Source organism: Melozone crissalis, unplaced genomic scaffold (assembly GCF_028551555.1).
Source record: "Melozone crissalis strain CALT ecotype California unplaced genomic scaffold, PUWL_Pcris_2 ptg000652l_1, whole genome shotgun sequence".
Classification (NCBI taxonomy): Eukaryota; Metazoa; Chordata; class Aves; order Passeriformes; family Passerellidae; genus Melozone; species Melozone crissalis.
In genome coordinates this window covers 43,907-65,797 of record NW_026536324.1, presented here as the reverse complement: position 1 = coordinate 65,797, position 21,891 = coordinate 43,907, and the positions used below count along the sequence as shown (strand labels likewise).

At 53.9% G+C, this 21,891-nt stretch overlaps 1 protein-coding gene across 1 annotated transcript in view; it reads right to left on the bottom strand.

Moving 5' to 3' along the window:
• SYMPK (symplekin scaffold protein) overlaps positions 1–21,479 on the bottom strand; it is a gene marked incomplete at its 3' end in the record, with an annotated part of 44,505 nt that extends 23,026 nt beyond the window's left edge. The window contains exons 1-10 of the mRNA XM_054295359.1: positions 21,366–21,479; positions 18,574–18,639; positions 17,348–17,401; positions 15,372–15,445; positions 14,159–14,285; positions 12,332–12,581; positions 10,603–10,773; positions 7,631–7,870; positions 3,437–3,591; positions 284–434 (exon numbers count right to left, since the gene is read on the bottom strand). Coding sequence (XP_054151334.1) covers positions 284–434; positions 3,437–3,591; positions 7,631–7,870; positions 10,603–10,773; positions 12,332–12,581; positions 14,159–14,285; positions 15,372–15,445; positions 17,348–17,401; positions 18,574–18,639; positions 21,366–21,446 — 1,369 coding nt within the window. The remainder of the gene's footprint in view (positions 1–283; positions 435–3,436; positions 3,592–7,630; positions 7,871–10,602; positions 10,774–12,331; positions 12,582–14,158; positions 14,286–15,371; positions 15,446–17,347; positions 17,402–18,573; positions 18,640–21,365) is intronic.
• Positions 21,480–21,891: the final 412 nt, after the last annotated feature.

Here is a 21,891-nt window from a genome sequence, read left to right as displayed (position 1 = left end):
CCGAATCCACCCCAATTTCTGCCCCTCCTTGGAGCCAAAACCCCAAATTCCCCCAATCAGCCCAACCCCAAAACCCAACCAAACTCACCCAACCTCTGTAAATCCCACCTCAACCCCAATTTCCCCCAAAATTCTGCCCCTCCATGGGGCCAAAACCCAAAACTCCCCCAATCAGGAGAACCCCAAAACCCAACCGACCTCACCCAACCTCCCACGAATCCCACCCCGATCCCAATTTCCCCCAAATCCACCCCAATTTTGGGGGCCGGGGGTGTCCCCTGACCTGGCCCCAGGCCGGCTGCGGTCATCTGCGTGGCCATGAGCCGCGCCAGGTGCTTGATCTGCGCCTCGGTGCCGGCCGACTCCACGGGCGTGTAGGTGGCCTGGAAGGAGGCGGGCATGGCCTCGGGCAGGTACACCATGCTGATCAGCACCTGCGGGGACACGGGACCCCAAAAACACCTCAGGGAAACTGAAATCACCTCGGGGAACCCAAAAATACCTCAGGGATCTAAAAACTGCCCTTGGAGACCCCAAAAACACCTCAGGAACCCCAGAAACACCTCAGGGAACCCCAAAATCACCTCGGGGACCCCAAAAACACCTCAGGGAGGTGAAATCACCTCGGGCAACCCAAAATCACCTCGGGGAACCCCAAAATCACCTCATGGAACCCAAAATCAGCTCGGGGAACCCAAAATCACCTCGGGGAACCCCAAAATCACCTCATGGAACCCAAAATCAGCTCGGGGAACCCAAAATCACCTCGGGGAACCCCAAAATCACCTCAGGGAGGTGAAATCACCTCGGGGACCCCAAAAACACCGCAGGGAGGTGAAATCACCTCGGGGAACCCCAAAATCACCTCGGGGAACCCCAAAATCACCTCATGGAACCCAAAATCACCTCGGGGACCCCAAAATCACCTCATGGAACCCAAAATCACCTCGGGGACCCCAAAAACACCTCAGGGAGGTGAAATCACCTCGGGGAACCCCAAAATCACCTCGGGGAACCCCAAAATCACCTCATGGAACCCAAAATCAGCTCGGGGAACCCAAAATCACCTCGGGGAACCCCAAAATCACCTCATGGAACCCAAAATCACCTCGGGGACCCCAAAAACACCTCAGGGAGGTGAAATCACCTCGGGGAACCCCAAAATCACCTCATGGAACCCAAAATCAGCTCGGGGAACCCAAAATCACCTCGGGGAACCCCAAAATCACCTCGGGGAACCTGAAAACAGCTCAGGGAAACTGAAGTCAGCTCAGGGAACCCAAAACTACCTTGGAGAACCCAAAACTGCCTTGGAGAACCCCAAAATCACCTCAGGGACCCTGAAATCGTCTCAGGGAATCCAAAATCACCTCGGGGAACCCAAAACCGCCGTTAGAGACCCCAAAAACACCTCACGGAACCTGGTATCACCTCAGGGACCCCAAAACCACCTCAGGTCCCCCAGAGTGTCCCCAACACCCCTCAGAGCCCCCCCAAAGTGTCCCCAAGGCCATTGTCCCCTCCTGACCAGGCCGGGGACATTCCTGGGGGTCAGCAGGACAGGTGACGCAGGTGACACCCCCCAAAGTGTCCCCAAGGCCATTGTCCCCAAGGCCATTGTCCCCAAGGCCACTGTCCCCTCCTGACCAGGTTGGGGACATTCCCGAGGGTCAGCAGGACAGGTGACACCCCCCAAAGTGTCCCCAAGGCCACTGTCCCCTCCTGACCAGGTTGGGGACATTTCTGAGGGTCAGCAGGACAGGTGACACCCCCCAAAGTGTCCCCAAAGTGTCCCCAAGGCCACTGTCCCCTCCTGACCAGGTTGGGGACATTCCCGAGGGTCAGCAGGACAGGTGACACCCCCCAAAGTGTCCCCAAGGCCACTGTCCCCTCCTGACCAGGTTGGGGACATTCCCGAGGGTCATCAGGACAGGTGACACCCCCCAAAGTGTCCCCAAAGTGTCCCCAAGGCCACTGTCCCCTCCTGACCAGGTTGGGGACATTCCCGAGGGTCAGCAGGACAGGTGGCACCCTCCCCCCCAGGATGTCCCCAAGGCCACTGTCCCCTCCTGACCAGGTTGGGGACATTCCCGAGGGTCAGCAGGACAGGTGGCACCCCCCAAAGTGTCCCCAAGGCCACTGTCCCCTCCTGACCAGGCTGGGGACATTCCTGGGGGTCAGCAGAACAGGTGACGCAGGTGACAACCCCCCAAAGTGTCCCCAAGGCCATTGTCCCCAAGGCCATTGTCCCCAAGGCCACTGTCCCCTCCTGACCAGGTTGGGGACATTCCCGAGGGTCAGCAGGACAGGTGACACCCCCCAAAGTGTCCCCAAAGTGTCCCCAAGGCCACTGTCCCCTCCTGACCAGGTTGGGGACATTCCCGAGGGTCAGCAGGACAGGTGACACCCCCCAAAGTGTCCCCAAGGCCACTGTCCCCTCCTGACCAGGTTGGGGACATTCCCGAGGGTCAGCAGGACAGGTGACACCCCCCAAAGTGTCCCCAAAGTGTCCCCAAGGCCACTGTCCCCTCCTGACCAGGTTGGGGACATTCCCGAGGGTCAGCAGGACAGGTGACACCCCCCAAAGTGTCCCCAAGGCCACTGTCCCCTCCTGACCAGGTTGGGGACATTCCCGAGGGTCAGCAGGACAGGTGACACCCCCCAAAGTGTCCCCAAAGTGTCCCCAAGGCCACTGTCCCCTCCTGACCAGGTTGGGGACATTCCCGAGGGTCAGCAGGACAGGTGACACCCTCCCCCTCAGGATGTCCCCAAGGCCACTGTCCCCTCCTGACCAGGTTGGGGACATTTCTGAGGGTCAGCAGGACAGGTGACACCCCCCAAAGTGTCCCCAAGGCCATTGTCCCCTCCTGACCAGGCTGGGGACATTCCCGAGGGTCAGCAGAACAGGTGACGCAGGTGACAACCCCCCAAAGTGTCCCCAAGGCCATTGTCCCCAAGGCCATTGTCCCCAAGGCCACTGTCCCCTCCTGACCAGGTTGGGGACATTCCCGAGGGTCATCAGGACAGGTGACACCCCCCAAAGTGTCCCCAAAGTGTCCCCAAGGCCACTGTCCCCTCCTGACCAGGTTGGGGACATTCCCGAGGGTCAGCAGGACAGGTGACACCCCCCAAAGTGTCCCCAAGGCCACTGTCCCCTCCTGACCAGGTTGGGGACATTCCCAAGGGTCAGCAGGACAGGTGACACCCCCCAAAGTGTCCCCAAAGTGTCCCCAAGGCCACTGTCCCCTCCTGACCAGGTTGGGGACATTCCCGAGGGTCAGCAGGACAGGTGACACCCCCCAAAGTGTCCCCAAAGTGTCCCCAAGGCCACTGTCCCCTCCTGACCAGGCTGGGGACATTTCTGAGGGTCAGCAGGACAGGTGACACCCCCCAAAGTGTCCCCAAAGTGTCCCCAAGGCCACTGTCCCCTCCTGACCAGGTTGGCCACGTTCTCGGGGGTCAGCAGCGGCTGCAGGAACTCGGCCGTGATGTCGGTGTCCGAGGGGACGGTGACCGCTCCGGCCACTTTGGCCACGGCCACCGCCGGCGCCTCCAGGTCCTTGTCCTCGTCGTCCTCGCCCAGGGGTGGCTCTGAGGGGACACCAGAGGGTCCCTGAGTGTCCCCAAGGGCCACCAGAAATGTTGGGGACACCACAGGGTCCCTGAGTGTCCCCAAGGGCCACCAGAAATGTTGGGGACACCACAGGGTCCCTGAGTGTCCCCAAGGGCCACCAGCAGTGATGGGGACACCACAGGGTCACTGAGTGTCCCCAAGGGCCACCAGCAGTGTTGGGGACACCACAGGGTCCCTGAGTGTCCCCAAGGGCCACCAGCAGTGTTGGGGACACCACAGGGTCACTGAGTGTCCCCAAGGGCCACCAGAAATGTTGGGGACACCACAGGGTCACTGAGTGTCCCCAAGGGCCACCAGCAGAGTTGGGGACACCACAGGGTCCCTGAGTGTCCCCAAGGGCCACCAGAAATGTTGGGGACACCACAGGGTCCCTGAGTGTCCCCAAGGGCCACCAGCAGTGTTGGGGACACCACAGGGTCACTGAGTGTCCCCAAGGGCCACCAGCAGTGTTGGGGACACCACAGGGTCACTGAGTGTCCCCAAGGGCCACCAGCAGTGTTGGGGACACCACAGGGTCCCTGAGTGTCCCCAAGGGCCACCAGCAGTGCTGGGGACACCACAGGGTCCCTGAGTGTCCCCAAGGGCCACCAGCAGTGCTGGGGACACCACAGGGTCCCTGAGTGTCCCCAAGGGCCACCAGCAGAGTTGGGGACACCACAGGGTCACTGAGTGTCCCCAAGGGCCACCAGCAGTGCTGGGGACACCACAGGGTCCCTGAGTGTCCCCAAGGGCCACCAGCAGTGTTGGGGACACCACAGGGTCCCTGAGTGTCCCCAAGGGCCACCAGAAATGTTGGGGACACCACAGGGTCCCTGAGTGTCCCCAAGGGCCACCAGAAATGTTGGGGACACCACAGGGTCACTGAGTGTCCCCAAGGGCCACCAGAAATGTTGGGGACACCACAGGGTCACTGAGTGTCCCCAAGGGCCACCAGAAATGTTGGGGACACCACAGGGTCCCTGAGTGTCCCCAAGGGCCACCAGAAATGTTGGGGACACCACAGGGTCACTGAGTGTCCCCAAGGGCCACCAGAAATGTTGGGGACACCACAGGGTCACTGAGTGTCCCCAAGGGCCACCAGCAGAGTTGGGGACACCACAGGGTCCCTGAGTGTCCCCAAGGGCCACCAGCAGTGTTGGGGACACCACAGGGTCCCTGAGTGTCCCCAAGGGCCACCAGCAGTGTTGGGGACACCACAGGGTCCCTGAGTGTCCCCAAGGGCCACCAGAAATGTTGGGGACACCACAGGGTCCCTGAGTGTCCCCAAGGGCCACCAGCAGAGTTGGGGACACCACAGGGTCACTGAGTGTCCCCAAGGGCCACCAGCAGTGCTGGGGACACCACAGGGTCCCTGAGTGTCCCCAAGGGCCACCAGCAGTGTTGGGGACACCACAGGGTCCCTGAGTGTCCCCAAGGGCCACCAGCAGTGTTGGGGACACCACAGGGTCCCTGAGTGTCCCCAAGGGCCACCAGCAGTGATGGGGACACCACAGGGTCACTGAGTGTCCCCAAGGGCCACCAGCAGAGTTGGGGACACCACAGGGTCACTGAGTGTCCCCAAGGGCCACCAGCAGTGATGGGGACACCACAGGGTCACTGAGTGTCCCCAAGGGCCACCAGCAGAGTTGGGGACACCACAGGGTCACTGAGTGTCCCCAAGGGCCACCAGCAGTGATGGGGACACCACAGGGTCACTGGTGGTGGCCTCCTGGAGGAACTGAGGGACATTTAATTGTCACCTCCCCTCAGGTGTCACCAGGTGGGACTCAGGGGAACCTGGGGGGGGTTTAATGCCACCAAGTGTCCCCAGAAGGGACTGGGATGACACTGTGCGACACTGGGAGGACATTGTGGGGGTTTAACGCCACCACCTGTCCCCAGTGTCCCCATGAGGCCACCGGGACCTTCTGATGGCCACCACCACCATGGGGAGGTGACAATGATGCCACCTCAGATTGGGAGTGGCATTGGGCTTGTCCCAGGGCCATTTCTGACGGCCACCAGCACCCACCCTGAACCCTGATGGCCACCACGGCCACCACCACCCAACCCTGAACCCTGATGGCCACCACAGCCACCACCACCCACCCTGAACCCTGATGGCCACCACAGCCACCACCACCCACCCTGAACCCTGATGGCCACCAAGGCCACCAGCACCCACCCTGAACCCTGACGGCCACCAGCACCCACCCTGAACCCTGATGGCCACCACAGCCACCAGCACCCACCCTGAACCCTGATGGCCACCACCACCACCATGGAGAAGGTGACCCTGATGCCACCAGGGGTTCTCACCGATCTTCATCTTCTTGAGGGTGGCACCGGGCTCGTCCCATGGCCACCACCCAACCCTGAACCCTGATGGCCACCACGGCCACCAGCACCCACCCTGAACCCTGATGGCCACCACGGCCACCTTGAACCCTGATTGCCACCACCATGGGGAGGTGACAGTTTTGTCACTCACCGATCTTCATCTTCTTGAGGGCGGCGTCGGGCTCGTCGTGGGCCCATTTCTGATGGCCACCACCACTCACCCTCAACCCTGATGGCCACCACCACCACAGGGGGGTGACAATGCCACCATGGGGAGGTGACAGTGGTGCCATTCACCGATCTTCATCTTCTTGAGGGCGGCGTCGGGCTCGTCCCATGGCCACCACCCACCCTGAACCCTGATGGCCACCACGGCCACCACCATGGGGAGGTGACACCAGCGTCCCACTCACCGATCTTCATCTTCTTGAGGGTGGCGTCGGGCTCGTCCCATGGCCACCACCCACCCTGAACCCTGATGGCCACCAAGGCCACCTTGAACCCTGATTGCCACCACCATGGGGAGGTGACACCAGCGTCCCACTCACCGATCTTCATCTTCTAGAGAGCGGCGTTGGGCTCGTCGTGGGCCCATTTCCGATGGCCACCACTGCCCACCCTCAACCCTGATGGCCACCACCACCACAGGGGGGTGACAATGCCACCATGGGGAGGTGACAGTGGTGCCACTCACCGATCTTCATCTTCTTGAGGGCGGCGTCGGGCTCGTCCCAGGGCCACCACCCACCCTGAACCCTGATGGCCACCACGGCCACCACCATGGGGAGGTGACACCAATGTCCCACTCACCGATCTTCATCTTCTTGAGGGCGGCGTCGGGCTCGTCGCGGGGCCACCACCCAACCCTGAACCCTGATGGCCACCACGGCCACCACCACCCAACCCTGAACCCTGATGGCCACCAAGGCCACCTTGAACGCTGATTGCCACCACCATGGGGAGGTGACAGTTTTGTCACTCACCGATCTTCATCTTCTTGAGGGCAGCGTCGGGCTCGTCCCATGGCCACCACCCACCCTGAACCCTGATGGCCACCACGGCCGCCACCACCCACCCTGAACCCTGATGGCCACCATGACCACCTTGAACCCTGATTGCCACCACCATGGGGAGGTGACACCAACGTCCCACTCACCGATCTTCATCTTCTTGAGGGCGGCGTCGGGCTCGTCCCATGGCCACCACCCAACCCTGAACCCTGATGGCCACCACAGCCACCACCACCCACCCTGAACCCTGATGGCCACCACGGCCACCTTGAACCCTGATTGCCACCACCATGGGGAGGTGACAGTTTTGTCACTCACCGATCTTCATCTTCTTGAGGGCGGCATCGGGCTCGTCCCATGGCCACCACCCAACCCTGAACCCTGATGGCCACCACGGCCACCACCATGGGGAGGTGACACCAGTGTCCCACTCACCGATCTTCATCTTCTTGAGGGCGGCGTCGGGCTCGTCCCATGGCCACCACCCAACCCTGAACCCTGATGGCCACCACAGCCACCACCATGGGGAGGTGACACCAGCGTCCCACTCACCGATCTTCATCTTCTTGAGGGCAGCATCGGGCTTGTCCCATGGCCACCACCCAACCCTGAACCCTGATGGCCACCATGACCACCACCATGGGGAGGTGACAGTTTTGTCACTCACCGATCTTCATCTTCTTGAGGGCGGCGTCGGGCTCGTCGCGGGGCCGCTTGCGCGCCTCGCGCGGGCTGGGCGTGCTGCGGGCGATCTCGGCCTGCGGCGTGCCCAGGTCCACCAGCAGCGTGGTGATCTGCGGCTGGAAGTCGCCCGAGGACGGGTGGCGCAGCACGCTCAGCAGGTGCAGCTTCAGGTTCTTGCGCACGCTGCTCACCTGCGACTTGGCCAGCGTGGGCGGCAGGTTGGCTGGGAGGGGACAGGGACAGGTTGGGGACAGGTTGGGGACAGGTTGGGGACATTCGGGGACACCTGCGACTTGGCCAGCGTGGGCGGCAGGTTGGCTGGGAGGGGACAGGGACAGGTTGGGGACAGGTTGGGGACAGGTTGGGGACACCTGCGACTTGGCCAGTGTGGGCGGCAGGTTGGCTGGGAGGGGACAGGGACAGGTTGGGGACAGGTTGGGGACAGGTTGGGGACATTCGGGGACACCTGCGACTTGGCCAGCGTGGGCGGCAGGTTGGCTGGGAGGGGACAGGGACAGGTTGGGGACATTTGGGAACAGGTTAGGGACATTTGGGGACACCTGCGACTTGGCCAGCATGGGAGGCAGGTTGGCTGGGAGGGGACAGGGACAGGTTGGGGACAGGTTGGGGACAGGTTGGGGACATTCGGGGACACCTGCGACTTGGCCAGCATGGGAGGCAGGTTGGCTGGGAGGGGACAGGGACAGGTTGGGGACAGGTTGGGGACAGGTTGGGGACATTCGGGGACACCTGCGACTTGGCCAGCGTGGGCGGCAGGTTGGCTGGGAGGGGACAGGGACAGGTTGGGGACAGGCTGGGGACATTTGGGGACACCTGCGACTTGGCCAGCGTGGGCGGCAGGTTGGCTGGGAGGGGACAGGGACAGGTTGGGGACAGGTTAGGGACATTTGGGGACACCTACAACTTGGTCAGCGTGGGCAGCAGGTTGGCTACAAGGGGACAGGTTGGGGACAGGTTGGGGACAGGTTAGGGACATTTGGGGACACCTGTGACTTGGCCAGCGTGGGCGGCAGGTTGGCTGGGAGGGGACAGGGACAGGTTGGGGACAGGTTGGGGACAGGTTAGGGACATTTGGGGACACCTACGACTTGGTCAGCGTGGGCAGCAGGTTGGCTACAAGGGGACAGGTTGGGGACAGGTTGGGGACAGGTTAGGGACATTTGGGGACACCTGTGACTTGGCCAGCGTGGGCGGCAGGTTGGCTGGGAGGGGACAGGGACAGGTTGGGGACAGGTTGGGGACAGGTTAGGGACATTTGGGGACACCTACGACTTGGTCAGCGTGGGCGGCAGGTTGGCTACAAGGGGACAGGTTGGGGACAGGTTTGGGGCAGGTTGGGGACACCTGGGGACACCTGGGGACACCTGGGGACAGCTGGGACATGGCCAGCGTGGGCGGCAGGTTGGCTAAAAGGGGAGAGGGGACAGGTTGGGGACACCTGGGGACAGCTGGGGACACCTGAGACTCGGCCAGCGTGGGAGACAGGTTGGCTACAAGAGGACAGGGGACAGGTTGGGGACACTTGGGGACAGCTGGGAACACCTGGGGACAGCTGGGGACAGCTGGGACCTGGCCAGTGTGGGCGGCAGGTTGGCTATGGGGAGAGGGGACAGGTTGGGGACAGGTTAGGGACACCTGGGGACAGTTGGGGACAGCTGGTGACACCTGGGGACAGCTGGGACATGGCCAATGTCAAAGGCAGGTTTGCTATGGGGAGAGGGGACAGGTTGGGGACACCTGGGGACACCAAGAGGACACCTGGGGACATTGGGGACACTGGGGACGTTACCGTGGAGGGTCTCGTAGGCCTGGATGACCTCGGCCATGAACATGGGGACACCAGGGGACACCAAAGGGACACCAAGCGACACTGGGGACACCGGGGGACACTGGGGACATTACCATGGAGGGTCTCGTACGCCTGGATGACCTCGGCCACGAACATGGGGACACCAAGGGACACCAAAGGGACACCAAAGGGACACCTCAGGGACATCACCATGGAGACATGGATGATCTCAGCCATGGACATGGGGTGACCACGGACACCAAGAGACACCAGGGGACACTGGGGACACCAGGAGACACCTCAGGGACACTGGGGACGTTACCATGGAGGGTCTCGTAGGCCTGGATGACCTCGGCCATGAACATGGGGACACTGAGGGACACCAGGGGACACCAGGGCACACCAAGGGGACACCAGGTGGCATTACCATGGAGGGTCTCCTAGGCCTGGATGACCTCTGCCATGAACATGGGGACACCAAGGGACACCAGGGGACACCTCAGGGACATCACCATGGAGACATGGATGACCTCAGCCGTGGACATGGGGACACCAAGGGACACCAAAGGGACACCAAGGGGACACCTCAGGGACATCACCATGGAGACATGGATGACCTCAGCCATGGACATGGGGACACCAAAGGACACCAGGGGACACCAGGGGACACCGGGGGACAGCAGATGGCATTACCATGGAGGGTCTCGTAGGCCTGGATGACCTCGGCCATGAACATGGGGACACCAAGGGGACACCAGGGGACATCAAGGGACGTTACCGTGGAGGGTCTCGTAGGCCTGGATGACCTCGGCCATGAACATGGGGTGACCAAGGACACCAGGGGACACTGGGGACACTGAGGGACACCAGGGGACACTGGGGACACTGAGGGACACCAGGGGACACTGGGGACGTTACCGTGGAGGGTCTCGTAGGCCTGGATGACCTCGGCCACGAACATGGGGACACCAAGGGGACACCAGGGGACATCAAGGGACGTTACCGTGGAGGGTCTCGTAGGCCTGGATGACCTCGGCCATGAACATGGGGACACCAAGGGGACACCAGGGGACACTGGGGACACTGAGGGACACCAGGGGACACTGGGGACACTGAGGAACAGCAGGGGACACTGGGGACGTTACCGTGGAGGGTCTCGTAGGCCTGGATGACCTCGGCCATGAACATGGGCCGCTGGCGGGCGATGGTGGCCAGCGAGCCCAGCGCCGCCGTCAGGTTGATGCTGGAGATGGCCGGGTGCACCATGAACTTGAGCAGCTGCTCCAGCGCCGCCTTGCCCTCCTCCCACAGCACGTCTGGGGACACGGGGACACCGGGGGACGTCACCGACCCAGGGGCAGGTCACCGGGGTCCCAACTCAAGGGGTCAGCGGGGTCACCCCACCCCAAATCCCCCTCGCTCACTGTACTTCATGACGGGGTGACTCCAATCCCAAACCCCGCATCCCACATCCCAAACCCCAAATCCCCAAACCCCAAACTCCAAATTCCCCTCACTCACTGTACTTGATGACGGGGTGGTGCTGACCCCAAACCCCAAATCCCAATCCCATTCTTGACCCCAAACCCCACCCCACACTCACTGTACTTGATGATGGGGTGATCCCAATCCCAAACCCCAAACCCCACACCCCAATCCCCCCTCACTCACTGTACCTGATGACGGGGTGATCCCAATCCCAAACCCCAAACCCCAATCCCCCCACACTCACTGTACTTGATGATGGGGTGATCCCAATCCCATTCCTGACCCCAAACCCCACACCCCAATCTCCCTCACTCACTGTGCTTGATGACGGGGTGGTTCTGACCCCAATCCCAAACCCCACACCCCAATCTCCCCACACTCACTGTACCTGATGACGGGGTGGTCCCAAACCCCAATCCCCCTCACTCACTGTACTTGATGACGGGGTGATCCCAATCCCAAACCCCAAACCCCAAACCCCAATCTCCCCCACACTCACTGTACTTGATGACGGGGTGGTCCCAGTCCCATTCCTGACCCCACACCCCAATCTCCCCTCACTCACTGTGCTTGATGACGGGGTGATCCCAATCCCAAACCCCACACCCCAATCTCCCCTCACTCACTGTACTTGATGACGGGGTGACCCCAAACCCCAATCTCCCCCACACTCACTGTGCTTGATGATGGGGTGATCCCAATCCCATTCCTGACCCCAAACCCCAATCCCCCACACTCACTGTACTTGATGACGGGGTGATCCTGACCCCAAACCCCAAACCCCAAACCCCAATCCCCCTCACTCACTGTACTTGATGACGGGGTGATCCCAAACCCCAATCTCCCCTCACTCACTGTGCTTGATGACGGGGTGATCCCAAACCCCAATCTCCCCTCACTCACTGTACTTGATGATGGGGTGATCCCAATCCCAAACCCCACACCCCAATCCCCCCTCACTCACTGTACTTGATGACGGGGTGACCCCAAACCCCAATCTCCCCCACACTCACTGTGCTTGATGATGGGGTGATCCCAATCCCATTCCTGACCCCAAACCCCAAACCCCAATCTCCCCACACTCACTGTACTTGATGACGGGGTGATCCCAATCCCAAACCCCACACCCCAATCTCCCCTCACTCACTGTACTTGATGACGGGGTGATCCCAATCCCAAACCCCACACCCCACACCCCAATCTCCCCCACACTCACTATACCTGATGACGGGGTGATCCCAATCCCAAACCCCACACCCGAATCTCCCCTCACTCACTGTACTTGATGACGGGGTGATCCCAAACCCCAATCTCCCCTCACTCACTGTACTTGATGACGGGGTGATCCCAATCCCAAACCCCACACCCCAATCTCCCCTCACTCACTGTACTTGATGACGGGGTGGTCGCGCGGGATGCGCTCCAGGCTGACGTCGTTCTCGTGCCGCTTGGGCACGTCGGAGTCGGCCGTGCGCGGCGACAGCGTCACGATCAGCCCCTCCACGAACTTGATGGCGTGCGTGCGGACGCCGTCGTTGTCCGAGTCCAGCAGCAGGATGATGTCGCTGGCCATGGAGGACATCATCTCCCAGCAGGCCTCCTGCAGCTCGCCGATCACCTTGGACTTCACCATCCACTGGGGGGAATCCCCAAAAAAAAATCGACTCAGGAATTGGGGGAAAAATTAAAAAAAAAAAAAAAAAAAAAAAAAAAAAAAAAAAAAAAAAAATTACCGATTTTTATCGGTAATTACGGTAATCGCGTCGAGCGCCGTGGAAATTGTAAGGCGGTTTTTGTGGGTGACTACGGTAATTTTATTGTAGATTACAGATTTTTTAAATGGTGATTAGTATCAAATATTAAAGCAACTTTTATCTGTAATTACAATAATCGTTATCGACTATTGTAATGGAAATTGCAAGGGGATTTTTTACGGGTAATTACGGTAATTTTGTTCGGTATTAAAGACTTTTTTAATATGTAATTACGGTAATTGGTACTGAATATTAGGACCAGTTTTATGTGCAATTAGAGTAATTGTATTGGATATTAAAGACTTTTTTATGTGTCATTATGGTAATTGCCACCAAATATTGAAGCCAGTTTTACGGGTAATTATGGTAATTAGCAGCAAGTATTAAGGCCACTTTAATGTGCAATTACGGTAATTGGTATTGAATATTAAGGCTATTTTTATGTGCAATTATGGTAATTGGTACCAAACGTTAAACCAATTTTTATCTACAATTACAATAATTGTTATCGACTATTGTAATGGAAATTGCAAGGCGATTTTTACAGGTAATTATGGCAATCGCGCTGAGCGTCGTGGAAATTTCAAGGAGATTTTTACTGGTAATTATGGTGATTGTATTAGGTATTAAAGACCTTTGTATCTGTAATTAAATCAATTTTAATTACAAGCGATCAAATATTAAGGCCAGTTTTACGTAAAATTACGGCAATTGGTATCAAATATTAAGTCTATTTTTATGTGCAATTACGGTAATTGATACTGAATATTAAGGACGCTTTTATATGTAATTACGGTGATTGCTATTAAATATTAAACTAATTTTTATCTGCAATTACAGTAACTTGTACCAACTATTGTAATGAAAATTGTAAGGTGATTCTTACAGGTAATTACGGTAATTGTACTAGATATTAAAGACTTTTTAATGTTTCATTATGGTAATTGGTATCAAATATTAAGGCCAGTTCTATCTGCAATTATAGTAATTGGTATTGAATATTAAGGCAAATTTTATGTATAATTCTGGTAATTTTTATCAAACATTACAGCTGTTTTTTGTGCAATTATGGCACTAACACTCAATACCCAATTGCCAATATATCAAAAAAATTAATATACTCAAAATCATAGCCTACTAAATAATTATTTTTAATTTATAACATAAAAGCATAACTCCATATAACTTAATAATAACACGCAAATAAATAAGTCAACTTAATACTAACTAAATGGAATGAAATATTAATATTTAACATCGATACTATTAATAAGCAGTTAATTAATAAACATTAATTTGCTTGGCATCCTCCTTTGCAGAACCACCCAATTTAACAAAAAAAATCTGAATTTTCCCTCTGGTTTTGAGTAGAAACTCGCGGTTTTTTGCGTCGTGGCCCCGCCCGAGCCCCCCGTGGTGTCCCCAGGTGTCCCCAGGTGTCCCCCCCAGGTGGCCTCACCTGCAGGGCCACCTTGTAGAGCTGGGTCATGGTCAGGATGGCCTTTTTGACCACGTTGACGTTCTCGTCCTTGAGCAGCATGTTCAGGTTGGCCACGAGTTTCAGCAGCAGCTCGATGTCCCTCTTGCTGGGCACGGCAAAAAGTGATTTTTATTATTTTTATATTTGGGTCACCCCAAAGACACAGAAACGGCCCAAAATTCCCATGGAAATGGGTCAAAAATTCCCACCAAAATGGCCCCAAAATTGCCAGCAAAACAGCCAAAAAATTCCCATCAAAATGACAAAAAAAAATCCCACCAAAATGGTCCAAAAATTCCGAGCGAAATGGTCCAAAAATTCCCACCAAAATGGCCCCAAAATTCCCATGGAAATGGCCCAAAAAATTCCCAGCAAAATGGCTCAAAATTCCCAACAAAACAGCCCAAAAATTCCCACAAAATGGTCCAAAATTCCCATGGAAACGGCCCAAAAATTCCCATGGAAATGGCCAAAAATACCCACGGAAACAGCCAAAAAATTCCCATCAATATGGCCCAAAATTTCCACAAAAATGGCCCAACAATTCCCACCAAAATGGCTCAAAATTCCCAAAAAAAAAGCCCAAAAATTCCCACTGAAATGGCCCAAAAATTCCCACCAAAACAGCCAAAAAGTTCCAGGGAAAACTGCCCAAAATTCCCACCAAAATGGCCCCAAAATTCCCATGGAAATGGCCCAAAAATTCCCAGGAAAACTGCACAAAATTCCCACCAAAAGGACACCCAAAAATTTGCAACAAAATGGCCCAAAATTCCCAACAAAATGGCCCCAAATTCCCAGGGAAATGGCTCAAAATTCCCAACAAAATAGCCCAAAAATTTGCAGGGAAACGGCCCCAAAATTCCCACCAAAATGGCCCAAAAATTTCCACCAAAACAGCCAAAAAATTCCCACCAAAATGGGCCAAAATTCCCAGGGAAACTGCCCAAAATTCCCACTAAAAGAGCCCCAAAATTTCCCCCAAAAGAACCCCAAAATTCCACCAAAGCAGCTCCAAAACTCCCCCCAAAACAGCCTCAAAGTAGCCCCAAAAAAGCCCAAAAATTGCCCCAAAAACGGCCCCAAAAAAGCCCCAAAATTTCCCCAAAAAACCCCAAAATTCCCCCAAAAATGGCCCCAAAATTGCCGCCAAAAATGCCCCAAAATCCCCGTTTTTTGCCCCAAATCTCACCAGGCCTCCTCGATGAACCCCACCACGAATTTCCGCACCTCGATGGATTTGTCGGCCTGGAAGGCGATGATTTCCTGGGGGGGGGAAATGGGGGGTCAGAGCGGGGTGGGGGCGCCCCAAATTCCCCCAAATTCACCCCAAACCTGCCCCAAATTCACCCAAATCCATCCCCAAATCCAGCCCCAAATTCCCCCCAAGCCCACCCCCAAATTCCCCCAAATTCACCCCAAATTCACCCCAAAGACATCCCCAGTTCATAAATCCATCCCAAATTCCCCCAAATTCACCCCAGACCTGCCTGAAATTCCCCCAAATTCACCCCAAATTCCCCCCAAGCCCATCCCCAAATTCCCCCAAATTCACCCCAAATTCACCCCAAAGACATCCCCAGTTCATAAATCCATCCCAAATTCCCCCAAATTCACCCCAGACCTGCCTGAAATTCCCCCAAATTCACCCCAAATTCCCCCCAAGCCCATCCCCAAATTCCCCCAAATTCACCCCAAATTCCCCCCAAGCCCATCCCCAAATTCACCCCAAATTCACCCCAAAGACATCCCCAGTTCATAAATCCATCCCAAATTCCCCCAAATTCACCCCAAAGACATCCCCAGTTCATAAATCCATCCCAAATTCCCCCAAATTCACCCCAGACCTGCCTGAAATTCCCCCAAATTCACCCCAAATTCCCCCCAAGCCCACCCCCAAATTCCCCCAAATTCACCCCAAATTCCCCCCCAGCCCATCCCCAAATTCCCCCAAATTCGCCCCAATCTCGTCCCTAATTCACCCCAAATCCATCACCAAACCCATCCCAAATTTCCCTAAATTCACCCCAAATCTGCCCCAAATTCCCCCCAAATCCATCCCAAAGACATCCCCAGTTCTTAAATCCATCCCAAATTCCCCCAAATTCCATCTCAAACTCCCCCAAACCCATCCCAAACTCCCCCCAATCCATCCCAAATTGCCCCAAATCCATCCCAAATTCCCCAAATTCGCCCCAAACCCATCCCCAGATGCCAGATCTATCCCAAATTCCTCCAAATTCCCCCAAATCCACTCCAAATTTCCCAAATTCACCCCAAATTCATCCCAAATTTCCTGGATCCATCCCAAATTCCCCCAAATTCACCCTAAATCCATCCCTAGATCCTGGATCCATCCCAAATCTCCCCAAATTCCCCCCAAACCCATCCCAAATTCCCTCAAACCCATCCCAAACTCCCCCAAATTCATCCCAAATCCATCCTCAATTCCCAGATCCATCCCAAACTCCCCCAAATCCACCCCAAATTTTCCAAATTCACCCAAACCCATCTCAAATTCCCCCCAAATTCACCCCAAATTTTCCAAATCCATCCCAAACCCATCCCAAGTTCCCCCCCAGTTTCCCCCAACCCACCCCAAATTCACCCCAATCCATCCCAAATTCCTGGGTCCATCTCAAATTCCCCAAACTCCCCCAAATTCACCCCAAACCTGCCCCAAATTTCCTGGATCCATCCCAAATTCCCCCCAAATTCATGCAAATCCCCCCAAATTCCCAGATCCATCTCCAACTCCCCTAAACCCACCCCAAATTCCCCCAAATTTCCCAGATCCATCCCAAATTCACCCCAAACCCATCCCAAATTACTCCAAATTCACCCCGAAGTGCCCCAAATTCCCCCCAGATCTCCCCAAATCCATCCCAAATTCCCCCAGATTCCCCCCAAATTCACCCCAAACCTGCCCCAATTCCCCCAAATTCACCCCAAATCCCCCCAAACCCATCTCAAATTCCCCCCAACCCATCCCAAATTCCCCCCAAATTTCCTGGATCCATCCCAAACCCACCTCAATTCCCCTCAAATCCATCCCCAAAATCCCCCAAATTCCTGGATCCGTCCCAAACCCATCCTAAATTCCCCAAACCCCTCCCAAATCCCCCAAATTTGCCAAATTCCCCCAAATCCACCCCAAATTTTGCTCACATCCAGGAAGTTGTCCAGCAGCGTGGGGTCCTTGTTGATGATCAGCTCCTGCACCTGGGGACACGTGGGGACATCGTGGGGACATCGTGGGGACATTGTGGGGACAGAGCCACCCCCTCCCAAATCCCAAATTTCCCTCCCCAAATCCCAAATTTCCCCCCAAATCCCAAATTTCCCCCCAAAATCCCAAATTTCCCCCCAAATCCCAAATTTCCCCCCAAAATCCCAAATTTCCCTACCCCAATCCCAGCTTTTCCCACCCAAATCCTCATTTTTTCCACCCCAAACCCCACTCATTCCACCCCAAATCCCATTTTTCCCCCCAAATTCCACTTTTTTCCACCCATTCCATCCCACATCCCAGTTTTCGCCCCTAAATCCCAATTTTTTGCTCCTAAATCCCACAAAAATTCCACCTTTTCCCACCCAAATCCTCTTTTTTCCCACCCCAAATCCTACCTGTTCCATCCCAAAAATCCCAATTTTTCCCCTAAATTCCAATTTTCCCCCTCAAACCCCACCTAAATTCCACTTTTTCCCACCCAAATCCTCATTTTTTTCTACCCAAATCCCATTTTTCCCCCCAAATCCCAATTTTGCCACCCAAATCCCACCCGTTCCACCACAAAATTCCACTTTTCCCCATCCATTCCACCCCAAATCCCAACTTTTCTCCCCAAATCCCACCTAAATTCCACCTTTTCCCACCCAAATCCTCATTTTTCCCCCAAAATCCCAATTCCCCCCCCCAAATCCCACCTAAATTCCACCTTTTCCCCACCCAAATCCCACTTATTCCCCCAAAAAATCCCATTTCCCCCCAAAATCCCATTTTTTATTTAAAAAAAATCAATTTTGCCCCCCAAAGTCCCTTTTTTTGCCCCCCAAAATCCCATTTTCCCCCCCAAAAAATCCCATTTCCTCCCCCCAAAACCCCAATTCCCCTCCACCAAAATCCCATTTTTCCCCGTCCCAAAATCCCAATTTCCCCTCCCAAAATCCCATTTTTCCCCTCAAAATCCCATTTTTCCCCTCAAAATCCCATTTTTCCCCTCAAAATCCCAATTTCCCCTCCCAAAATCCCATTTTTCCCCTCAAAATCCCATTTTTCCCCTCAAAATCCCAATATCCTCCCCCAAAAATCCCATTTATTCCGCCCAAAATCCCATTTTTCCACCAAAAATTCCATTTTTTCCCAATTTTTTCCCCTTTTTCCCCAATCTCACCTGTTTCAGGATGGTGATTTTCCCCTCGTTCCCGATCAGCGCCGCCTGGTTCAGCAGATCCACCACCTGCAAACGCAATTTTTTCCTTTTTTTTTTCCATTTTCCCATTTTTTTACCCATTCCAAGGTGCTCCTCCCATCCCCACTTCCCCTTTTTTACGATTTTCTCCTTTCTTCCCCATTTTTTTCCTGGGTTTTTTTCTGTTTTTCCTCATTTTTCTTTTTTTTTTTCTCTCATTTTTCCCCTGTTTTTTTCCATTTTTTATTCTGTTTTTTCTCATTGTTCTACCATTTTTTCACCTATTTTTCCCTAATTTTTTCCCTTTTTTTTTCTGATTTTTCCCATTTTTTACCCAATTTTTTACCCCATTTTTCCCATTATCCCCTGGTTTTTCACCCGTTCCGAGGTGCTCCTCCCGTCCCTCCCATACCCATTTTTCCTGCTTTTCTTCAGTTTTTTTACCCATTTTTCCCATTTTTTTTCTGATTTTTCTCATTTTTTCCCCATTTTTCCCATTTCCCCCTCACTTTTCACCCCATTTTTTCCCATTTTTCCTATTTTTCCCCCATCTTCCCCATTTCTCACTTGTTCCAAGGTGCTCCCACCATCCCTCCCATGCTCATTTTTCCTGGGTTTTTTTTCAGTTTTTTGCCCAATTTTTTCTGATTTTTCCATTTTTTCCCCCATTTTTCCCCATTTTCCCCCGTTTTTTATCCCATTTTTCCCAATTTCCCGTTTTTTCCCTCATTTTTCCCCGTTTCTCACCCATTCCCAGATGCTCCTCCCTTCCCTCCCATCCCCATTTTTCCCATTTTTTCTTGTTTTTTTTCAGTTTTTTGCCCAATTTTTTCTGATTTTTCCTTTTTTCCCCCATTTTTCCCCATTTTCCCCCGTTTTTTATCCCATTTTTCCCAATTTCCCGTTTTTTCCCCCATTTTTCCCCGTTTCTCACCCATTCCCAGATGCTCCTCCCTTCCCTCCCATCCCCATTTTTCCCATTTTTTCTTGGTTTTTTTTCAGTTTTTTACCCAATTTTTTTCTGATTTTCCCCTTTTTCCCCAATTTTTCCCCATTTTTACCCAATTTTTCCCATTTTTCCCCGTTTTTTCCCATTTTCCTCGTTTCACACCCGTTCCGAGGTGCTCCTCCCGTCCCTCCCATCCCCATTTTTCCTGGGTTTTTCCTGGGTTTTTTCACTTTTTTACCAATTTTTCCCAATTTTTTCTGGTTTTTCCCTTTTTTTAATCTCATTTCCCCCAATTTTCCAATTTTCCCCCCATTTTCCCCATTTCTCACCTGTTCCGAGGTGCTCCTCCTGCCCCTCCCATGCCCGTTTTTCCCTGGTTTTTTTTCATTTTTTTGCCCATTTTTTCCATGTTTTTTCCTGTTTTATTCAGATTTTTTCCCCATTTTACTCATTTTTCCCATTTTTACCCCATTTTTCCCCATTTTCCAGTTTTTTACCCCATTTTTCACCCACTCCGAGGTGCTCCTCCCATCCCTCCCATGCCCTTTTTTCCCTTTCTTTTTCAGTTTTTTACCCATTTTTCCCCTTTTTTTCTGATTTTTCCCCATTTTTTCCCTTTTCCCCCCATTTTTCCTGGGTTTTGCCCATTTTCCCCATTTTTCCACCCATTTTTCCCATTTCCCCGTTTCTCACCCGTTCCGAGGTGCTCCTCCCGTCCCTCCCATGCCCATTTTTCCCATTGTTTTTTTCAGTTTTTACCCCATTTTTTCTGATTTTTCCCTGTTTTTATCCCATTTTTTCCCCGTTTTTCCCCAATTTTCCCATTTCTCCCATTTTTTCCCCCATTTTTTCCCATTTTTCCCCCGTTTCTCACCCGTTCCAAGGTGCTCCTGCCGTCCCTGTTTTTCCCATTTTCCCTTGGTTTTATTCAGTTTTTTCCCCATTTTTTCCTGGTTTTTTTCAGTTTTTTCTCCGTTTTTCCCTTTTTTTTCTGATTTTTCTCATTTTTCCCCATTTTCCCCGTTTTTCCCCCATTTTTTCCCATTTTCCCTCCGTTTCTCACCCGTTCCGAGGTGCTCCTCCCGTCCCTGTTTTTCCCATTTTCCCTTGGTTTTATTCAGTTTTTTCCCCATTTTTTCCTGGAGTTTTTTTCAGTTTTTTCTCTGTTTTTCCCCATTTTTTCCCCATTTTTCCCATTTTTCCCCCATTTTTCCCATTTTTTCAGTTTTTCCCCCGTTTTTCCCCGTTTCTCACCCGTTCCGAGGTGCTCCTGCCGTCCCTGTTTTTCCCATTTTTCCTTGGTTTTATTCCGTTTTTTCCCCATTTTTTCCTGGAGTTTTTTTCAGTTTTTTCTCTGTTTTTCCCCATTTTTTCCCCATTTTTCCCATTTTTCCCCCATTTTTCCCATTTTTTCAGTTTTTCCCCCGTTTTTCCCCGTTTCTCACCCGTTCCGAGGTGCTCCTGCCGTCCCTGTTTTTCCCATTTTTCCTTGGTTTTATTCCGTTTTTTCCCCATTTTTTCCTGGAGTTTTTTTCAGTTTTTTCTCTGTTTTTCCCCATTTTTTCCCCATTTTTCCCATTTTTCCCCCATTTTTCCCATTTTTTCAGTTTTTTCCCGTTTTCCCCCGTTTCTCACCTGTTCCGAGGTGCTCCTGCCGTCCCTGTTTTTCCCATTTTCCCTTGGTTTTATTCCGTTTTTTCCCCATTTTTTCCTGGAGTTTTTTTCAGTTTTTTCTCTGTTTTTCCCCATTTTTTCCCCATTTTTCCCATTTTTCCCCCATTTTTCCCATTTTTTCAGTTTTTTCCCGTTTTTCCCCGTTTCTCACCCGTTCCGAGGTGCTCCTGCCGTCGCTCCCGGGCTCCTCCTCGCTGGGCCGGGGGCTCGGCCCCTCCTGACCCCCGGCCATGGCCCCGCCCGGACCCCAGACCCAAATGGGAACCTGTGGAGAGACCCCAGACCCAAATGGGAACCTGTGGAGAGACCCCAGACCCAAAATAACCCCATCGAGACCCCAGACCCAAATGGGACCTGTGGAGAGACCCCAGACCCAAATGGGAACCTGTGGAGAGACCCCAGACCCAAATGGGACCCTATGGAGAGAGACCCCAGACCCAAAATAACCCCATCGAGACCCCATAGAGACCCCAGACCCAAATGGGACCCTATGGAGAGACCCCAGACCCAAAATAACCCATAGAGACCCCATAGAGACCCCAGACCCAAATGGGAACCTGTGGAGAGACCCCAGACCCAAATGGGACCCTATGGAGAGAGACCAGACCCAAAATAACCCATAGAGACCCCACAGAGACCCCAGACCCAAACGGGAACCTATGGAGAGACCCCAGACC